General features: G+C 37.7%; 1 protein-coding gene across 2 annotated transcripts in view; it reads left to right on the plus strand.

Annotated features, from left to right (window-relative positions):
• The window catches only part of LOC123564523 (ethanolamine-phosphate cytidylyltransferase-like), a 59,137-nt gene that overhangs the window by 26,052 nt on the left and 15,951 nt on the right, over positions 1-17,134 (plus strand). The window contains exon 9 of one of the 2 annotated variants that reach the window (XM_045358173.2): positions 5,390-5,455. The exons of the other annotated variant lie outside the window; for it this stretch is intronic. Coding sequence (XP_045214108.2) covers positions 5,390-5,455 — 66 coding nt within the window. The remainder of the gene's footprint in view (positions 1-5,389; positions 5,456-17,134) is intronic. 2 annotated transcript variants of the gene reach the window in all.

Genomic DNA, 17,134 nt, shown 5'->3' on the forward strand with positions numbered 1-17,134 from the left:
ACGTTATGAGAAAGGAGGTTGTGGATATAGGGGATAAGAACTATAGTTAATTAACACTTTTAAATGAAAAAGAAAAGTGGATTTCTGGTCACATGCTATTAGTCAGCAGTACCAGTTTGTAAAACATGAATACCCCCATGATGGCCTGTCTAGTTTTCAGTTCTGATTTCACTATGACATTGTCCTTGGACTTACTGACCCCAACACTATTAGGGTCATCTACTGTTCGCAGTTCATTATCCGATAAAGTTTGATGACTCTATAGGCCAAAGCACTCTTCAGTTATCAACCGAAAACTTTCAGCTTAATTTTGCCGCGACTTTGATCTTTGAGCAACTCACTTTAAAAACCAAAAGGTTATCTGCTGGTCATGACCAACCATGTTTGAGGTTCCAGTGTCAAAGCATTCTTCAGTCATCAGTTTGAACAAGAGGGGCAATTACATTATTATATACACCACTGTTCCGCATAGTGGCTTAAAATGTTTGACAGGTAGATATGATTTAAGAAAAATATCAAGTTGTATGTACATGTAACATAGCGGTAAGATGTTTCCCTGATTGCATTAACTGGTACGAAGGCTGTGGTAATACTTTGGCAATTATATACGTCTAGTATTTAGTAAAAATCCATTAGATTATGCAAGGTTTAGTAATGACTTAACTATTACTGTTTTAAACCTTGGTTAGTGCCAGAGTTGAAAAACTGGCCAGTTGAAATATTTCCTCTTGATAAATCTTCATTGTATTACACATTTATCTGTTTATATGCAGAAAAAGCTTTGAAGCAGTATAATGCATACTCTGGTGCTAAGAACTACCAATATATATATGAGCAATTAAAACACAAACACTGCATTAATTGATATCTAAAGATGGCATTTGCTTGCTTGTCAATAGAAATATAACCTTATGTCATCTGGTGGTTAATTCGACAAAGTGTTACCTTACACAAAAAGTGGATAACTACTTTGACATGAAGAAGCACTTAACAACTATTTGCAGTGGGATGTGACATGGGCCTTTTAACTGTCCTGATTTTTATTGAACAAAATGTGAACAGTTAACTTAAATTACAATTATATGACTTACAATTCATTACTGTCATTTAAGTGTCTGTACTTGCTTGTCATCTGTGTTATATTTGTCTTAAAAATTGTCATTTTTTAGCTCCACTATTCTGAGAATAGGGGGGCTATTCTACTCGCGTCAGCATCGGTGTGAGCTTTCTTGGTTAAAGTTTTTCGGCAACCTTTGTTTTTCTCTCATATCTTTGTTACTATTGCTTATATCTTACTGTAACTTTACATAAACATTGTCCAGCATACAAACGAAATATATGCAGGGGCTGGGCCCATTATAACCAAGGTCAAGGTCACCAAGGCGTTACACTTAGGTTATTTTTAAGGTTAAAGTTTTTCTGCAACCTTTGTTTTTGTGTCATATCTTTGTTACTATTGCTTATATCTTACTGTAAGTTAACAAAAACATTGTCCAGCATACAAACAAAGTATGTGCAGGGGCTGGGTCCATTATACCAAAGGTCAAGGTCACCAAGGTGTTATACTTAGGTTATTTTTAAGGTTAAAGTTTTTCGGCAACCTTTGTTTTTCTGTAATATCTTTGTTACTATTGCTTATATCTTACTGTAACTTCACATAAACATTGTCCAGCATGCAAACAAAGTATGTGCAGGGGCTGGGTCCATTATACCCACGGTCAAGGTCATCAAGGTGTTATACTTAGGTTATTTTTAGCTCACCTATCACATAGTGACAAGGTGAGCTTTTGTGATCACCCTTTGTCGGTCGTCCGTCCATGCATCAGCAATTTCTTGTCTGCACGATAGTGGTTTCATTTATGATTTTATTATGTCTCCCACCACACAGTGGTGTTGGAGACATATTGATTTGCTCCAGTCTGTGTGTGTGTGTGTGTCTGTCACAAAGCTTGTCGCACTCTAAGTCGAACATTTCTCATCCGATTTTCACCAAACTTGAACAAAATGTGTTTGACCATAAGACTCAGCCAAGTTCGATAACTAGCCAAATCGGTCCAGGCATCTTGGAGTTATGGCCCTTGAATTACCAAAAATCGGTCTTTTTACTCTTGTCCGCACTCTAATTCGAATATTTCTCATCCAATCTTCACCAGACTTAAACAGAAATGTGTTTGACCATGAGACCTCGGCCAGGTTCGATAACTAGCCAAATTGGTCCAGGCATTATGGAATTGCGGCCCTTGAATTATCGAAAAAATTGGCCTTTTTACTCAGACTGCACTCCTAATCAAACATTTCTCATCCGATCTTCACCAAACTTAAAAAAAATGTGTTTGACCATGAGACCTCGGCCAAGTTTGATAACTAGCCAAATCAGTCCAGGCATTTTAGAGTTACGGCCCTTGAATTATAAAAAAATCGGCCTTTTTACTCTTGTCCGCACTCTAAGCCGAACATTTCTCATCCGATCTTCACCAAACTTGAACAAAATGTGTTTGGCCATAAGACCTTACCCAAGTTCAACTAGCCAAATCTGCCCAGGCACTTTTGATTTATGGCCCTGGAATTACTGATTGGATTCACTCATCCAGACCATCTAATTGGATCAACTCGTCTAAAACCTCTAGAGAAACTAACATTTTTCATAGGGGCAGTTGTGGGAGACATGTGCTTTTCTCAAACTTGCACACAACTTGTATCACTATAAGATCTCGGTTCCTTTCTTGAACTGGCCAGATCCCATTATGGGTTCCAGAGTTATGGCCCCTGAAAGGGCCAAAATTAGCTATTTTGACATTGTCTGCACAATAGCAGCTTTATTTATGATTTGATTTTTATCAAACTGGCACGCAACTTGTATCACCATAAGATCTTGGTTCCTTTTTTGAGCTGGTCAGATTCCATTATGGGTTCCAGAGTTATGGCCCCTGAAAGGGCCAGAATTAGCTATTTTGACCTTGTCTGCACAATAGCAGCTTCATTTATGATTTTATTTTAACCAAACTTGCACGCAACTTGTATCACCATAAGATCTTGGCTCCTTTCTTGAACTGGCCAGATTCCATCATGGGTTCCAGAGTGATGGCCCCTGAAAGGGCCCGAATTAGTTATTTTTTGACCTTGTCTGCACAATCGCAGCTTCATTTATGATTTGAATTTTAATAATCAAATTGCACAAAACTTGTGTCACCATAAGATCTCGGTTCCTTTCTTAAAGTTGCAAGATCCCATAATGGGTTCCAGAGTTATGGCCCCTGAAAGGGCCAGAATTAGCTATTTTGACCTTGTCTGCACAATAGCAGCTTCATTTATGATTTGATTTTAACCAAACTTGCAAACAGCATGTTTTACCACAAGACCTTGGTTCCTTCATTGAACTGGCCAGATTCCATCATGGGTTCCAGAGTTATGGCCCCTTAAAGGTCCAAAATGTGCTATTTTGGCTTTTGCAGCCATATAGAGACTTCATTTATGGTTTGATTTGATACAAACTTCCAAAATATCTTCAGCAACAATAAATCTTGGATTCCATGATGGATCAGATCCAGTCGTAGGTTCCAGAGTTATTGTATATCTGATTACCTAGTAGTAAGTTCACATAAACATTGTCCAGCATACAAACAAAGTATGTGCAGGGGCTGGGCCCATTATACCCAGATTTTTGACAGAATTATGCCCCTTTCATACTTAAATTTGTTTGGCAATCTTCGCTTTCTTGATGTTACTTTAGTACAATATAAGATAAAGACTTGAAACTTGAAATGTATCTTTATCATCATCATCTGTATGAGTGGTAACAATCCCCATAACTCTAATTTGTATTTTTGACCAAATTATGTCCCTGTCATACTTAAATTTTTTTGACAATCTTCGTTTTCTGGACTTAACTTTGATACTATATAAGGTTATGACTTGAAACTCAAAATATACTTTTACCATCATCATCTGCATGTTTGGTAACAATCCCAATAACTCTAGTTTGTGTTCTTGACAGAATTTTGCCCCTTGGTGTATATTCCTTTTAAAGTAGAGGTCTGTTATTGAGACATATATTCATTTTACTGTCAAATCGCCGAATAGTGGAGCACGCTGTCTTACGAACAGCTCTTGTTATAAAATATCTGTTGGGTCTCAATATTAGTTCTTGCTTTTACAATGGTAAACAAAAGTATGCCATCATACAAAAACTTCCAAAGACTTCGTCTTGTGGCCTTCAGTCCTTAGTTGCATACGGTTTTGCACAGACCTTGAAAAGTCCTTGACTTTGATTCTAGTCCTTGAAAGCTTCTTAAAATGATCTAAACAATGAAAAATTATAAAAGGGATCTTGAATTTTGAAGAGGACTGCTAGAATTTCACCCAAACTCCTTGTAAATGAGATGTGGAACCAAAATTTATAGTCCTGTTTGGCGCCATATAACCTATACTGTGTTGGTGCGCCGTAAAACCCAAATAAATAAATAAATAAATTGAAAAATGTTTCTTATGGACCTTAAAGGTAGTTAATCACAATGAGGTCAAGTAACGAATTTGTTTGAAACTTAAATATCGGAAATTAACACTTATTTGTGTGCCTTGATTCAAGTTAGATTTTCCATGGACACATTTTCTAAAATTTGATTTTCCTAACCTGGTTGCCCAACCAAAATAGAGTTATTTTAGCATAGTATTTAATTTGATAAACATAGTTTTATTACATTGCCTAAGGAATGATATAAACATAAGATTATTTTGGGTTAAAATTGTTAAAAGATTTGTATTAAAAATTGTATATTTGAGTGAAATACATTGGAAATACAAGTTCAAAAATTATTATTACCTCATTAACCTAGATAGATTTCTAACAGAATAAATTAAAAGTAAAAAATGTCATCAAGATGCTGCTTAAATGTGATTCACCACCTTTAAAGAACATGCCTTAATGTAATTAAGAAACAGAAAAAAGAGTGAAGATAATTTGAAAGAAAATGTGGTATTTGGTCACTTATGGAAGTAATTGATTAAAGTTGTTAGGACTAAGATTTCAAGGTTTGGTTTTGAGAAAAATAAAACACTTCTTGAAAAAATAATAAAGTCCTCGAGAAGTACTTGAATTTTCACTGGGATGTTCTGTTTGAATCCTGTTAATTTGATACAATCACATATTCTTCACAGAATGGAAGTGTATAACAAGTTACAGACCAATAGCTGTAGCCTGAAGGTCAAAGACACACATGACAAAATTGGTGCTATTATTGCAATGGGGAATTGTTCTTTATATAGAGACCACATGAAGAAAATACAGCTTTTGCTGCTTATATTCCTAAATTATAACATTAAGGTTATTGCTAGATTTTATATCTCAGTAAAATAAATTTTTATTAAGCGTGAATTATTTTTGTTTATTTAGTGTTGTGCACTACAGGTAGACAAACTTCGAGTTGCCTCGCATTTCCCTCCACATCTTGATATTATGGTAAAAATCAAGTTGCTATTTTCTTCTTCTTAAACTTAAAACTTCTGAATTGAAATGATTAAATTATTAGATTTACTAACATTCTTATTCATGGCCCCAGTGTTACAGGATTTGATCAGATATTTAAGCATTATAATTATACCCCCACAAAACGAAGTTTGGGGGTGGATGGTGGTATATAGGAGTGAGCTTGTCGGTCGGTTGGTTAGTTTTCATGGTTTCCGGACAATAACTCATGAAAGGCTAGACAGATTTAAATAATTTTTGGTACACAGGTGTAACATCATAAATACAGGTCAAGTTCGACTTTGAGGTCAGTAGGTCAAAGGTCAAGGTCACAGTGAACCAGAACAGTTAAAGGGTTTCCAGATATTAACTTGAAAACGCTTGGGCCAAGGGTCATAAATTTTGGTACACAGATGTAACATCATAAAGTACAGGTCAATCTTGACTTTGAGGTCAGTAGGTCAAAGGTCAAGGTCACAATGATTGGGAACAGTTAAATGGTTTCGGAATGATAACTTGAGAATGCTTGGGCCTAGGATAATAAATTTTGGTACACAGGTGTAACATTATAAAATGCAGGTCAAGTTCAACTTTGAGGTCAGTAGGTCAAGGGTCAAGGTCACAATGACCCAGAACAGTTAAATGGTTTCTAGATGATAACTTGAGAATGCTTGGACCTAGGATCAAGAAAGTTGATAGGGAGGTTAGCCATGACCAGCAGATGACCCCTATTAATTTTGAGATAAGTAGGTCAAAAGTCAAGGTCACATTGACCCCGAACAATTAAACCATTTTCGGACGATAACTTGAGAATGCTTAGTCCTAGGATCATGAAAGTTGATAGGAAGGTTGGTCATGACCAGCAGATAACACCTATTGATTTTGAGGTAAGTAGGTCAAAGGTCAAGGTCACAGTGACCCAGAACAGATATACCATTTCCGGATGCTAACTTGAGAATGTGTTGGCCAAGGATCACGAAACTTAATAGGGAGGTTGATCATGACCATCAGATGATCCCTATTGATTGTGAGGTTCGACTTTGACATTGGCTTACTTCTGTGACAAGGTCGTATTGTGGGGGTATAATTCGTCACTCCTGTGACAGCACTAGTTAAATTTGTACAGATTTAAGAAAAGAGATATAGAGGTTAACTTCTAGGTTAAATGTTTGTATCATTTTTAATGCCATATTGATTGTATTATTGACTTTGATATACCTTCACAAACGAAGTTTGAGGGGGTATATAGGAGTGAGCTTGTTGGTCTGTCTGTCGGTCGGTCGGATTGTTGGTTTTCATGGTTTCCAGACAATAACTCATGAAAGGCTAGACAGATTTAAATGATTTTTGGTACACAGGTGTAACATCATGAATACAGGTCAAAATGGACTTTGAGGTCAGTAGGTAAAAGGTCAAGGTTACAATGACACGGAACAGTTAAAGGGTTTCCGGATGATAACTTGAGAATGCTTGGGCCTAGGATGATGAAAGTTGATAGAGAGGTTGGTCATGACCAGCAGATGACCCCTATTGATTTTGAGGTCAGTAGGTCAAGGTCACAGTGACTCAGAACAGTTAAACCATTTCCGGATGATAACTTGATAACGCTTGGGCCTAGGATCATGAAAGTTGACAGGAATTATGGTCATGACCAGCAGATGACACCAAATGATTTTGAGTCAATAGGGCAAAGGTCATGGTCACAGTGACCCGGGACAGTTAAACCATTTTCAGACAATAACTTAAGAACGCTTGGGCCTAGGATCACGAAACTTAATAGGCAGTTAGATCATGACCAGCAGATGACCCATATTGATTTTGAGGTTCGACTTTGACATTGGCTTACTTCTGTGACAAGGCTGTATTGTGGGGGTATAAATCGTCACCCCTGTGACGGCTCTAGTTGGAAAGATGTGATTGTATTTAATTTGAGTCATTAAAATAATTTTGTATAAATAAAGATCCTCAATGATAATAGCTGTTTTATTCCATTTTGATCACACAAGCATCTTATTACAGCCTATCTGCACTATATACACAGCAAATTGCTACATACTTTGAAGTATTTGCATTTGTGGGACACTAATATTTGTGGAGTTTGCGATTGCACCCATGCAAAAAAAAAAAAAAAATAATTAAAATAAAATTCCTCTGATCTTTGCAGTTTCAAAATTATAAATTTATGTCAGGATATAGCTGGTTTTTGGCTGAAACCATGAAAATGTGAGCCAACAATAGTAAATTATTTCACAGTAGTGCACACAAGCTTACACAATCTGCATTCATTTTATTGTACACATAACAGCTAGTTTTAATAACCACATGAGAAAAATGGTATTCAGAGGAAGAATTTAGCTGACATCTTTTTACTCAGAATACAAGAAAGTATAGGTTGCTCTGTCTGCCTAGTTTTTAGCTCACCTGTCACAAAGTGACAAGGTGAGCTTTTGTGATCGCGCGGTGTCCGTCGTCCGTGCGTGCGTGCGTGCGTCCGTCCGTAAACTTTTGCTTGTGACCACTCTAGAGGTCACATTTTTCATGGGATCTTTATGAAAATTGGTCAGAATGTTCATCTTGATGATATCTAGGTCAAGTTCGAAACTGGGTCACGTGCCGTCAAAAACTAGGTCAGTAGGTCTAAAAATAGAAAAACCTTGTGACCTCTCTAGAGGCCATATATTTCACAAGATCTTCATGAAACTTGGTCAGAATGTTCACCTTGATGATATCTAGGTCAAGTTTGAAACTGGGTCACGTGCCCAGGGGTGTAAAATTCCACTCGCCTGCTCGCATTGGCGAGTTAAAGTCTTGGTAGGATGAGTGGATCTCGCTGTATACTCGACCGATCGGGCGAGTGGTTTTTACGTCGTAGCTTTAATGAAATTCAGAAATTACATCTTGAAAACGTCAACAAACTTTGAGATAGTTCAGTTGCTACTTTGATTGACTGGAATTTACCCGCGAATCGTAAAGATATCAAAACGTCATGGTAATTTTCCATTCCGAGAGCACGTGCGACCTATCGTAATATCAAATTTACATCTCCGTTACTTTTGTTTATCGACACGTACACAAAAAAAAACGCGCGTAGTGCATTCATTTTTTAACATTATCGCTTCAGTTTTTCAACATCGCTTGAGAAGTAATACAATTTGAATTCTACTAAGATTTTAATAAAATATCGACGGAAATGTAAGCAAATTTGTATGAAAACGGTCGAATTTTCATATAATCATTTGTTAAATTTCAAACGGCGCGATCTTAATTACTGATTTCTTTCTAAGAGAAAATAAGTGATACATACTATGGGCATAAAGTTAGGACTTTTGACCAGAAAGAACAAAAAACAGAATTAAAAAATCTTAAATAATGAAAAAGCGGCAGTAATTTAAATACATCGAGTTAAACGATTTCTTTTGGTAAAAAGGTTTCTGTTAGTGCGGCGGAATACGTTACGTGACCTCGTGGACGTAAATAGAAATGTGGTTTTAAAATAAAACAAAATGATGTTGTTGCAGTTTTTAATAAGTTTGAAATGAATCTTTGTACATGTATTTTTTTTAAATATTCTTCTTAAACGATAATGTAAATTCTTTGAGGGCAAATAGGTCACATGACGCGAAAACTGTAATATGACGTAATGCCATGACAATCTCGTGCAACAATACCGCTTTGATCTCCGCTTCATAGGTCATGATACCGACACACTTCTTCTAGCTCTTTGAGAGGATGTTAATTGATGAAAAACAGGTCAATTACGTAGTTTATCAACAGAATAATTACCGATGATCGTCAACATTTTTTTTCGCTTTCAAGACGGGTAGGTGGATGATGATTATTGTGTCCATATTTTTAGGGCACTTATTTTTCGGGAAATAAGTTTTGAGAAAATGAAAATAACTGATGTTTAATACTTTCCTGACACTTTAGGAAACTACGTAGGGGTTAAAAATAAAAAATTAAAAAGAAACAAAAATGAATAATCAAAAGGAAACGTAGTGTACGAGCTATGTGTTATATCTGGAATTTGCTTGTTGTCTTGTACATAATACTCCTTCCATAAAACGTGACAGTATTAAAAATGTCAATTATTAGGGCGAGTGACTGTCCACTAAGGGCGAGTAGATTTTACTAGCTACTAGTCCTGCAGGGCGAGTGGTGTGAAAAAGAATTTTACACCCCTGCGTGCCGTCAAAAACTAGGTCAGTAGGTCTAAAAATAGAAAAACCTTGTGACCTCTCTAGAGGCCATATATTTCACAAGATCTTCATGAAAATTGGTCAGAATGTTCACCTTGATAATATCTAGGTCAAGTTCGAAACTGGGTCACGTGCCTTCAAAAACTAGGTCAGTAGGTCAAATAATAGAAAAACCTTGTGACCTCTCTAGAGGCCATATTTTTCATGGGATCTGTATGAAAGTTGGTTTGAATGTTCATCTTGATGATATCTAGGTCAAGTTCGAAACTGGGTCATGTGCGGTCAAAAATAGGTCAGTAGGTCTAAAAATAGAAAAACCTTGTGACCTCTCTAGAGGCCATATATTTCATGAGATCTTCATGAAAATTGGTCAGAATGTTCACCTTGATGATATCTAGATCAAGTTCGAAAGTGGGTCACGTGCGGTCAAAAACTAGGTCAGTAGGTCAAATAATAGAAAAACCTTGTGACCTCTCTAGAGGCCATATTTTTCATGGGATCTGTATGAAAATTGGTCAGAATGTTCATCTTGATGATATCTAGGTCAAATTTTAAAGTGGGTCACGTGCCATCAAAAACTAGGTCAGTAGGTCAAATAATAGAAAAACCTTGTGACCTCTCTAAAGGCCATATTTTTCATGGGATCTGTATGAAAATTGGTCTGAATGTTCAGCTTGATGATATCTAGGTCAAGTTCGAAACAGGGTCATGTGCGGTCAAAAACTAGGTCATTAGGTCTGAAAATAGAAAAACCTTGTGACCTCTCTAGAGACCATACTTGTGACTGGATCTCCATAAAAATTAGTCAGAATGTTCACCTTGATGATATCTAGGTCAAGTTTGAAACTGGGTCACGTGCCGTAAAAACTAGGTCAGTAGGTCAAATAATAAAAAAACCTTATGACCTCTCTAGAGGCCATACTTTTCATGGGATCTGTATGAAAGTTGGTCTGAATGTTCACCTTGATGATATTTAGGTCAAGTTTGAAACTGGGTCAACTGCGGTCAAAAACTAGGTCAGTAGGTCTAAAATTATTAAAATCTTTTGACCTCTCTAGAGACCATATTTTTCAATGGATCTTCATGAAAATTGGTCAGAATTTTTATCTTGATAATATCTAGGTCAAATTCAAAACTGGGTCACATGAGCTCAAAAACTAGGTCACTATGTCAAATAATAGAAAAAACGACGTCATACTCAAAACTGGGTCATGTGGAAAGAGGTGAGCGATTCAGGACCATCATGGTCCTCTTGTTTTTTAAGTCAGTTCTCTTCTCTGATTTTCTGTAGATCAGTTGTCTGTCCTGTTTGGAGGGCAGTTACTCAGTCAAGCATCAGATCGTTTGTCTGAGCCCAGTCCAGCATCTGGTCTATTGTCTTAGCTCAGTCCAGCATCTGGTCTGTTGTCTGAGCTCGGTCCAGCATCTGGTTAGTTATCTGTGCTCGGTCCAGGATCTGAACAGTTTTCTGAGCTCAGTCCATCATCTGGTTGGTTTTTGAGCTCAGTGCATCATCTGGTCTGTTGTCTGAGCTCAGTGCAGCATCTGCTATGTTGTTTGAGCTCAGTTCATCAGCAGTTTGGTTGTCTGAGCTCAGTCCTGTATTTTATCAGTTGTCTGAGCTCATTCCATATGTTTGGTTGTCTGAGCTTAGTGAAGCATCTGGTTGGTTGTCTGAGCTCAGTCCAGCATCTGATTGGTTGTATTATTATTATTATTATTATTATTATACCAGATTTATATAGTGCCCTTTTCATGATAAACACGTTCAAAGGTGCCTTACATAGTACAAACGCAGCCACACAGGGCGCGAAATTCATCCTCTACTAGTACAGACACAGAGCAATCTGACTAGAGGGACAGAGTAAGATCCCCCAGAACAGATAGAGAGAAATCCTTTTTAGATACAGGCCTGTCCGGCTAACTTAGCCTAGCTCTTTGCGAATAGACAGTCTGGTTCTTTAACATGCCCGCTGTATAGCACCGATACATGCGAAGCTGTCTTTCCTGGGAAGAACCAGTACAGGCCTCTTAGTTAGGTGGGAGACACTCAAGAGCATCTCAGAAATTTCAGTGCTTGGACCAGGATTTGAACCCTGGACCGCTGGATTGACAGTCAAGCGTGTTACCACTAGACCACCCACTGATGAACTCATTCCAGAGCGAGTTTTGTTGTTTGAGCTCAGTCCAGCATCTGATCAGTTGTCTGAGCTCATTCCAGCATCTGGTCTGTTGTCTGAGCTCAGTCCAGCATCTAGTCAGTTATCTGAGCTCATTCCAGCATCTGACCAGTTGTCTGAGCTCATTCCAGCATCTGGTCTGTTGTCTGAGCTCTGTCCAGCATCTGGTCAGTTATCTGAGCTCATTCCAGCATTTGGTCTGTTGTCTGAGCTCATTCCAGCATCATTTTTGTTGTTTGAGCTCAGTCCAACATCTGATCAGTTGTCAGAGCTCATTCCAGCATCTGGTGGGTTGTCTGAACTCAGTCCAATATCAGTTTGGTTGTTTGAGCTCATCCAGCATCTGATCAGTTGTCTGAGCTCATTCCTCATTCCAGCATCTGCCATCTGACTGATTGTTTAAGGTCAGTCCAGCATCTGATTAGTTGCTTAAGCTTGTTCTTGTAAAATGCAATTTGAGGAGGGTCTCAAAACATAATTTTATTATGCCCCCCTACGAAGAAGGAGGGGTATATTGTTTTGCAGATGTCGGTCGGTAGGTCGGTCGGTCTGAATGTAGACCAATCCGTTTCCGGATGATAACTCAAGAACGCTTGGGCGTAGGATCATGAAAGTTGATAGGGAGGTTGATCATCACCAGCAGATGACCCCTATTGATTTTGAGGTCTGTATGTCAAAGGTCAAGGTCACAGTGACCCTGAATAGTAAAACTGTTTCCGGATGATAACTCAAGAACACTTGGGCCTAGGATCATGAAAGTTGATAGAGAGGTTGGTAATGACCAGCAGATGACCTCTATTGATTTTGAGATCAGTATGTTAAAGGTCAAGGTCACAGTGACCCTGAACAGTAAAACGGTTTTCGGATGATAACTCAAGAACGCTTAGGCCTAGGATCAAGAAAGTTGATAGGGAGGTTTGTCATGACCAGCAGTTGACCTCTATTGATTTTGAGGTCAGTATGTCAAAGGTCAAGGACACAGTGACCAGGAACAGTAAAATGGTTTCCAGGCAATAACTCAAGAACGCTTGGGCCTAGTGTCAGGAAAATTGATAGTTAGGTTGGCCATGACCAGCAGATGACCCCTATTGATTTTGAGGTCATTAGGTCAAAGGTCAAGGTTGCATTGGCCAGGAACAGTTAAACGGTTTCTGATCTTCTTGTCCAAAACCATAGGGCCTAGGGCTTTGATATTTGGTATGTAGCAAAATCTAGTGATCCTCTACCAAGATTGTTCAGATTATTTCCCTGGGGTCAAATATTGCCCCACTCTGGGGGTCACATGGTTTATATAGACTTATATAGGAAAAAAACTTTGAAAAACCTCTTGTCCAAAACCACAGGGCCTAGGGGGGCTTTGATATTTTGTATATGACATCATTTAGTGGTCCTCTACTAAGATTGTTCAAATTATTCCCCTAGAGTCAAATATGGCTCCGCCCTGGGGGTCACATGTTTTACATAGACTTATATAGAGAAAAACTTTAAAAATCTTCTTGTCCAAACCACAAAGACTATGGCTTTGATATTTTGTAATGTAGCATCATTTAGTGGTTCTCTACCAAGTTTGTTCAAATTATCCCTCTAGGGTCAAATATGGCCCCGCCCCAGGGGTCATATGGTTCATATAGACTTATATAGGGAAAAACTTAGAATCTTCATGTCCATAACTTACATCATTCAAATTTGGACCACATGTATAGTTTTGAGTGGCAAGGTGAACCTTGACATGAGTTGACCTTGATCTTGACCTAGTGACCTATTTTCACATTTCTGTAGCTACAGCCTTCAAATTTGGACCACATGCACAGGTTTGTGTACTGAAAAAAACTTTGACCTTGTTATTGACCTAGTGACCTACTTTCACATTTTTGAAGGTACAGGCTTCAAATTTGGACCACATGCATAGTTTTTTGTTCCAAAATAAAATTTGACCTTGATTTTGACCTAGTGCCTACTTTCACATTTCTCAAGCTACAGCCTTCAAATTTGAACCACAAGCATAGTTTTGTGTACTGAAATGAACTTTGATCTTGAGATAGACCTAGTGACCTACTTTCACATTTCTGAAAGTACAGGCTTCAAATTTGGACCTAGTGCCTACTTTCACATTTCTCAAGCTACAGCCTTCAAATTTGAACCACAAGCATAGTTTTGTGTACTGAAATGAACTTTGATCTTGAGATAGACCTAGTGACCTACTTTCACATTTCTGAAAGTACAGGCTTCAGATTTGGACCACATGCATAGTTTTATGTTCCGAAATAAAATTTGACCTTGATTTTAACCTAGTGACCTACTTTCACATTTCTCAAACTACAGCCTTCAAATTTGGACCGCATGCATATTTTTGTGTTCTGAATTGAAATTTGACATTGATTTTTACTTATTACCTACTTTCACATTTCTCAAGCTACAGCCTCCAAATTTGAAGCACATGCATAGTTCTGTCTACCGAAATGAACTTTGACCTTGAAATTGATCTAGTGACCTGCTTTCACATTTCTCAAGCCACAGCTTTCAAATTTGGACCACATACACATTGTTTTGTACCGAAATGAAATTTGACCTTGATTTTGACCTTGAGTTAGTCTTGAAATTTGGAACATTCAAAAATGGCTCAGTGGATGGTGCCAAGATCTCTTTGTAATCTCTTGTTAGGTTAATAGGTTAAAGGTCAAGGTCAGATTAAACCAGAATGGTAGAACTTTTACAGTGAGCATATAATTTCTCTTCCTTGTGCAATTACTGAATACATCAAGGGGGGCATTTCGTGTTCGGCGAGCTCTTGTTGTATTTAATTCAGTTATTACTGCTCAAAATTTAACGCTGTGGTTATGAATAACTTTGTAGTTTTGTGCTGTGTTGAGACTATTTGTTGTATGCTAGGCATGGGTGCTAGTGGGGTGTAAATTTTCTGTGACTTCTGTGTAGAGCTTGCATTTTAATATTTTTCCTTGGATGACTCAACTTTAATTTAAAGAATTTTAAAGAATTTTATGGTTGCAAAAAAAAACAGATCTGAAATTGCTACGATTGTATAATGAAAAGGAATTTAAAATAAGCTGTTTTATAGAGAATAAGCTGGTTTGATTTGCTGATTTAGTTATATTTCTCTGTTTACATTTGCACAGTGTATTTAGCTCACCTGAGGCTGTCAACTTAAGGTGAGGTAATGTGATCAGTCTTTGTCCATCATCAGTCTGTCTCTTATAAATAAACAATTGACCAAATGCCAGCTGTCAGTCAAACCAATAAATCGATAAGCGATCAACCAATCAATGGGCTTGATTCGATGCACATCCCGAGACGGTGTTAATATAAATATTACCCTCCGACATTGCGATCTCGACAGTGATAAAAACAACTGATAAATGCCTTTTGAAAATGATTATATATACAAGTAAAACTTATTAGAAATGGTAAAAAGGTGTCAGTGGGGACTTTGCAAGTCCGATAGTTGCTTCCCAGAACACCTAGATTATCCCTTTTCTAAAACCTAATTAAAGTTTTGAGAAGTGTTTTCGCTGGATTAAGACTTGTGGACGTCCTCACAGACAATTGAAAGTGGATAAAATTGACGGAATCTACTAAATATTTGTATATACAATGGTATTAATATATCTAGCTTTCACCTAATTCACATTTGACCACCTGGACGCTGTGCGATAAATTAGACTAAATTTGGCATCGTAGGTGGCTGCGGGCTACTGTGTATGTGTTCACATTAAATACGGGCATCGTGCCATTTTTTAGCTCACCTGTCACAAGGTGACAAGGTGAGCTTTTGTGATCACGCAGCGTCCGTCGTCCGTGCATGTGTCCGTGTGTAAACTTTTGCTTGTGACCACTCTAGAGGTCACATTTTTCATGGGGTCTTTATGAAAATTGATAAGAATGTTCACCTTGATATCTAGGTCAAGTTCGAAACTGGGTCACATGCGGTCAAAAACTAGGTCAGTAGGTCTAAAAATAGAAAAACCTTGTGACCTCTCTAGAGGCCATATATTTCACAAGATCTTCATGAAAATTGGTCAGAATGTTCACCTTGATGATATCTAGATCAAGTTCGAAACTGGGTCACGTGCCCTCAGAAATTAGGTCAGTAGGTCAAATAATAGAAAAACCTTGTGACCTCTCTAAAAGTCATATTTTTCATGGGATCTGTATGAAAGTTGGTTTGAATGTTCATCTTGATGATGTCTAGGCCAAGTTCGAAACTGGGTCACGTGCGGTCAAAAACTAGGTCAGTAGGTCTAAAAATTGAAAAACCTTGTAACTTCTCTAGAGACCCTACTTGTGAATGGATCTTCATAAAAATTTGTCAGAATTTTCATCTTGATGATATCTAGTTCAAATTAGAAAGTGGGTCACGTGCCTTCAAAAAGTAGGTCAGTAGGTCAAATAATGAAAAAACCTTGTGACCTCTCTAGAGGCCATATTTTTCATGGGATCTGTATGAAAGTTGATCTGAGTGTTTATCTTGATGATATATAGGTCAAGATTGAAACTGGGTCAACTGCGATCAAAAACTAGGTCAGTAGGTCTTAAAATAGAAAAACCTTGTGACCTCTCTAGAAGCCATACCCTTGAATGGATCTTCATGAAAATTGGTCAGAATGTTTACCTTGATTGTATCTAGATCAAGGTTGAAACTGGGTCACGTGCCTTCAAAAACTAGGTCAGTAGGTCAAATAATAAAAAAACCTTTAGACCTCTCTAGAGGCCATACTTTTCATGGGATCTGTATGAAGGTTGGTCTGAATGTTCATCTTGGTGGTATCTAGGTCAAGTTTGAAACTGGGTCACGTGCGGTCAAAAACTAGGCCAGTAGGTTTAAAAATAGAAAAACCTTGTGACCTCTCTAGAGGCCATATTTTTCATGAGATCTTCATGAAAATTGGTGAGAATGTTCACCTTGATGATATCTAGGTCAAGTTCAAAACAGGGTCACGTACCTTCGAAAACTAGGTCAATAGGTCAAATAATAGAAAAACCTTGTGACCTCTCTAGAGGCCATATTTTTCAATGGATCTTCATGAAAATTGGTCAGAATTTTTATCTTGATGATATCTAGGTCAAGTTCAAAACTGGGTCACATGAGCTCAAAAAACTAGGTCACTATGTCAAATAATAGAAAAAATGACGTAATACTCAAAACTGGGTCATGTGAGGACAGGTGAGCGATTCAGGACCATCATGTGCCTCTTGTTTGTTGTTCTTTTTTGTTTTTGTTTTTTTGTGTTCTTGTAAGCCAGGAGAAATTCTTACAGACGCTGCGCAGAGATTATACA

This window comes from Mercenaria mercenaria, chromosome 2 (assembly GCF_021730395.1).
Source record: "Mercenaria mercenaria strain notata chromosome 2, MADL_Memer_1, whole genome shotgun sequence".
NCBI classification, from domain to species: domain Eukaryota; kingdom Metazoa; phylum Mollusca; class Bivalvia; order Venerida; family Veneridae; genus Mercenaria; species Mercenaria mercenaria.